At 34.7% G+C, this 6023-nt stretch overlaps 1 protein-coding gene across 1 annotated transcript in view; it reads left to right on the top strand.

Annotated features, from left to right (window-relative positions):
- The window catches only part of LOC108362745 (RIMS binding protein), a 79838-nt gene that overhangs the window by 24453 nt on the left and 49362 nt on the right, over nt 1-6023 (top strand). Inside the window, exons 9-10 of the mRNA XM_017615864.1 lie at nt 1674-1874; nt 2981-3243. Coding sequence (XP_017471353.1) covers nt 1674-1874; nt 2981-3243 — 464 coding nt within the window. The remainder of the gene's footprint in view (nt 1-1673; nt 1875-2980; nt 3244-6023) is intronic.

Raw genomic sequence — 6023 nt, 5'->3', positions numbered from 1 at the left:
AATATTAAAAATCAACGAAATTTTCTAGTGTTTTAAAATCTGCAGTTTAACCTACTAGAATTTAAAGGGCTATGCAAGTGTATACCTAAAATTTTTAAAACAATTTTTAATAAAAAGTTTAAAATTTTTAGGTGTAATTGGTCAAGTTTGTTGAATTTTTATAATTTTTGTAAGAAATTTGAAATGTGGACTAATATGGTGCTGGTTATTAATGTGATAGACTTTTATAAAAATAAAAACATTAAATAATCAAAATAAAATAAAAACCAACACTGGTCAAAATGTCAATAAACTTAATCAGCTGACCACAAGTCTATAGTATATTATAATAATAATAATAATAATAATAATAATAATAGATTGGCGCTTACACATATGTTAGTGTTTGGCCGAGCTTCTCCTCCGATTTGTGGCGTGCGCCTTGATGTTGTCACACAAAGCGGAGGGACCTACAGTTTTACGCCGACTCCGAACGGCGATTGTATTTTTTGTGAGAAGCAATTTTTCATGGCAAAAATACACTCGGAGGTTTGCCATTGCCTGCCGAGGGATGACCGCTGGTAAGAAAAAACCTTTTTTCTATATTTTTTTGATGATGATAGTATATTATGATGAATGTTTAATGTACCGAATCGGTATCGGGTACCGAAAAGGAAGATTGAGTACCGAATTTTTTTTCAAGTATTGGGTACCGAGTAATGGGTACCGAAAATTCAGCACATCACTAGTCTTTTGTTCAAGTAAGCAAACAAAGCAGGCGAATTTCACGCCCGCGGAAGCCGAGTGGTCAGATTTGCGGGCTACAAGCCTGTAGCTGCCAGGTTCGATCCTCAGTTGGAGCGATTATCAAAAAATTTTTTGTTTATATTTTTTTTTTTTTACCTTATTTGATTTATATATTTAATTTTCTTTATTTTATTTTCATTTGCTTTATTTATTTTATTTTATTTATTTTTTATTTTATTTGATTTATATATTTAATTTTACTTTATTTTATTTTCATTTGCTTTATCTTATATCACATTTTTTTATTTTACTATTCGTTAATTAAAATTTTTAGAGTTGAGTTTTATTAAAAAGTCAACAACTAACTGAAATCTACGTAAAAAAATATGGAACTTATAAAAAATAAGAATGAAAATTATACTGGCCGACTGGACTCGAACCCACGACCTTGCGGCTCGTTTATCCGTACTACTGCCGTCTGTAAGGGTAAAATTATTATGCGCATATGTGTGCCAGAATATATGCTTAAGCTTTGCCGTCTGTCACAGCTTTTATTCAATTTATTGGATTCCTATCTGAATTTATATGATGACTGTATTATCGATGAAAAGGTATATGCCCATGCTGTATTCTACGCTCTCTGAGTTTTAGTCAGTGTTGTCAACGAAAATTCTATTGATCCGAATTAAGTTTGGGAATTAACTCTAGTACTTAATCCAAATCAACTTTAGTTAATTCTCGAGATAAATTCGAGTTAACGAGTTGATCCGAATCAACGCTGCTGTCCGTCTATGCTTTATACGTATTTAATAATTGCAAACGCTTCTTTGGAAGAGTCAAGAGGAACATTTATTTCAGAATTCTTCTTCAAACACTCGGTGGACAGTTGCCGACCTTTTTGTTACACTGTGCACTTTTTTATTTAAATTTATTTTATTACTACTCAGGTGACGATCTCTTGGAATTCCATCAGGCAGTTCTATCGACACTCCGCGACGCCGAGGATGGTTCTATGCAATGTGATACCACATCGTTGCCATCGCTGCCGCCACACAATCCTTTGCTCACACACACCCAGGAGGACTTGGCGCGATTGAGTGAGACGCACACCGATTTGGAGCACGATCAGGATGATATCAGTGATAATGGTGAGCAGATATTTGGCTTAGGACATACAGAAATACATACATACCTAAATAAGTTAATGTATGCACCTATGTTAATTAATTACTCTTTAAAAGATTCTTTGTTTATGGTTTGATGTTTTTATTTATATAATACCTTTATATTTGTTTTCCTTTTTACATTTACTTTTGCTTTTGGTGAATTCTGTTGATGTGTTGTTGTAATCTGGATGTCTTTGAAACGTGAGCAAGTATACTCTGAAATGCGTACGAGTTACATAGGTTCATCGAAGCCATTGAATCAACTGCTTTTAGGTTCTACGCCTGCGTTTGAAGGCTAGTTGAATTGCAAAACCAAAGACCATATTTATTTGAAAATAAGTATTTTGTAATGAAGCTAAAAACCCAATACTTGTGGAGCTTGCTGTAAAAAAAACAATCCTTTTTGTAGCAGTGTGAGAGTATAGAGAATTTTCCCTTCACTTAAACTGTTTATGTATTTGCACTTGGGCAAATTGTCTTGTAAAATTGTTTCCGCATCCATACCGCTTGTTGGAAGGTCTTGTAAATAATTTCGTCATGATTTCATACGACGGACACTAAATAAGAATTTAGACTAGCTAAGAAAAAAAGTAAATGTCATATTATTGGTTTTCAAGATATTCTTCACCATGACCTTACACCTTTGCATACGCTCAAGCCACTGGAGACGAATTTTTACCGAAGTGAAGTAGGTACGCCAAAAATATACATATGTACAATTTAACTGGGATTGTGGGATAGATTAATCGCAACAACATAATTAGTCTGGTTGTATTCTTAATACCCTCTAGATCCCCAGTTTCTTACCAAAAGGATATAAGTAGAACAGAATGTAAATGATTTGATAAAATAATTTAATATTTAAAAAGAAGGGAATAAGGGAAAATATGTAAGGCATATAATAGAGCTCGAATAGAGCAGAACCTCCACAAACTGGGGCTCGTGATATCTATCTAATATATCTATAAAATTGACTTCGAAGAAAATTGTATCCGATTACCTGGAAATTTTCTTAGAGAAGCATTGATGTTTTTTACACTTCGTTTCTCACTTTTCTAGTATGTACCTTTAACATTCCAAATAATTCATCCTAATTAATTCACTTTTAGATAATGTGCGCAGCGCTGTTGGCCGACGGGGACCTCAACAAATGGGCATGGGTCCACAACAAATGCAACCTGGACAACATGGCATGCCCGGTCAAATGGGTATGCCAGGCCAACCACATCAGCAGCAGCAACAGCATATGATGGGCCAAGATCCACATCAGTACGATCCAAATCAGCCAATGCAACCGGGACAACAACAACAACAACCCGGACAGCAACAGCCAGGGCAACCGGGACAACAGGTGAGCTATACAGTGCATACGCTTAATACAAATCAAATACAAACACAAAAAACCCAAACAAAATAGAGAAAGCGTTACAATTTAGGTTTTATTCACTTCAATGTTACACTGAAAAAAAAACGCTATTTATCAACAACTAAAATACACTGTAAATAATTAAGGCGCTGCGCTCTTTCGTCACATCAAAGTTAATAAAAATAAAAGTTTTTCTTCAAAAATTACTTAATTGGTATTTAAAAGAAATCTTATTTCCAACTAATTTAACTTCTAAATGTTTTCTGCTGTGGAAAATCGGGCGCGCTGTATATGATAACCTATTGAATTTACATACACATGTAAATACATCCATACATACATGCAGACAAGAAGTAAATAAAATATCCACACATTTTCTGTTTTCGCTGTTTGTGCATAAATGTAAAATACACCTTCTACATTAGTGGTATTCACGATCCGGTGCATACTGTTTAGCATGTTGCATAGTTAGCATAAATAACATGATTGGCTTATATTTGTTGTTGTTTGAACACATGAAACAACAATAATCATGCTATTTATGCTATCTACATATGCTGCATATGCGTCAGAAAGTGCGATAGCGACCCGAAAATTGTCCCTAACTGGTACCGGAATCTCCCTCCTGAAGTAAAAAATATCGCAAAGAAGTACACTTGACTGTACTTCGAAGTACGAAGTACAAGAGCGAAAAAAGAAGTACTGTACTTCCGAAAGAAGCACGGTTGGTCACATTATCTATGCACCATTCTAGACAGTATGCACCGGATCGTGAATATCCCTATTTAAACACACTTATGTTTACACAAACATACCGATCAAATAAGTACTCAATACTAACATCGCAGAAAAGTTTTGCTTTATGTGATAAGAAAAAAAAAAAAAAAATATTTATAAGACCCACGAAATAATTGTAAACAAATATTCAACAAAATGAGTTTAAAGAATTTTATTCGATGAAAATGTGTTTTTTTTAAGTTCACGTTTGCATCAATATTATTTGTATCATAAAGTTTATAAAAGCATTTGACACATGTAGATGCATATCGCTATCTTAAGGTAAAAAGTTGCTAAGTCCACTTTTTGTGAGAATGTTAAAACGGATTAAGATACTTTTTTAATTCATCCCTTTTATATTCATTGAGAGGCAAGTTTTCTAAATCCAAAAGAGTCACAGAAAATTGGATAAAGCCAAAATACGAATAATAAAAAATATTTTAATTAACGTCGAATGCTTTGAACTCAGTTTTCTTGTTTTGCTTTAAATATGCAAACTGTTGTATACAAAGATTCGCGAAATACTTGAATAAAAATGGCTATAAGAAGTACTTTTCTTCTGCTCTGTAAAATAAAAAAAAACCAATTTAGCAGTTGTTCACTATAAGCTAGCGATATATATGTATATGTATGTACACCAAAAACCTTATTAAAAAATCGGAAACAGTGGTTGAAAATCTTCAGTTTGAAGAGTGAAGTAGTGGAAGAGAGAGAGAGAGAGAGAGAGGAAGATACTAACGGTGATACTACTACTTTTTTATTTTTTAACGTGTAATAATCACAAAAATTTATGAAGAAAAAAATACAATAAAATATAAATAAAATTCGGTAAAATAAAGCGAAAAATAATGAATTAAATAAAATATATTGGTTAGACGAGCATTTATGCTGGAGCTACAATAAGGGTTGAGCCAAGACGGCCTTAAAGATAAGGATAAACAACAAACGACAAGAGCTTATACGAAATTCCCATTTACAGTCAGCTCAGCACAGAACCTCAGCATGCCCTCGAGACTCTATAAATTTCAGAACAGATCCCGGGGAAGCAGTTTTAATAATGTATCCTTGGCGAAATAGGTCGCTTGACCAAATTCCTAGATTATACAAGCCTGTAACAAAGCCTGTAATGATGATAGCTTTTAGCTTGGCGAATACCCGAGGTACCACGCCAGTGCAGTTCCCTTAGTTCGACATTTTCCCTTCTGGTTCGGAATTTATTTATATTTAAAGGATGGGCTGATGTCCTATCGAGATCGAGGCAGCAGAAATTTCGGCTAAATGATCCTATTTCTCCTTCAACTCCTATATGCGCTGGCGACTATAGCTTCGCTTAGTTTTTATTATCTACCACAGTACCAAATTTCCTAGTCGCTGCATATATTCTGCGCTAGTCCATTCTACAATGCTCTGAAGTGAGCATCTTTCCCTGCTGCTTCGTGTGTGTTAGAATTTCCATACAGCCTTCTATATTTACCATTTCATGAAAGTATTTCTTAAATTTCCCATCACCATATAGTAACTGTGTTATGTTGTAAATAAAGTCTCCAAAGCGTATGTTGACCCAGTACTCTAGGGTAGCCAAGCTGCCGACCTGCGGCGCGGCTCGATATCCTAACAATTTTACTTCTTTCCTGGCCAGACTGCTAATATTAACCACAATGCCGTTTTTTTATTTCACAAAAATGTTTGCTCTCGGTTGCCTGTGGGTGTTGCGCCACTTACTACCAGACCGGCTGGTCCGAATACCGTATGATATTCGGATGCTGTGCGTAGAGCTACCGAGCGCTGCAAAGAAGGGATAATTTTCCTGCGGTGTAGAGTAGTACTGATAATGTGATGGACATAATTAGATTTAATTTGGATTGTGTTAGCCCCTCTATATTCACCATTGTAGACATGGGTGATAGCGCAATTTTTATGGCGCTAGCTCAATAACGCCGGCGCCTCCTTTATATATTTTTATTACTTTATGGTTATGTTAAAAATAA

This window comes from Rhagoletis zephyria, unplaced genomic scaffold, assembly GCF_001687245.7.
Source record: "Rhagoletis zephyria isolate East Lansing unplaced genomic scaffold, Rhagoletis_zephyria_1.1 Rzeph_scaffold_01084, whole genome shotgun sequence".
Taxonomy (NCBI): domain Eukaryota; kingdom Metazoa; phylum Arthropoda; class Insecta; order Diptera; family Tephritidae; genus Rhagoletis; species Rhagoletis zephyria.
The sequence above is the reverse complement of the archived record's forward strand: the minus strand, read 5'-3'. Positions and strand labels throughout refer to the sequence as shown.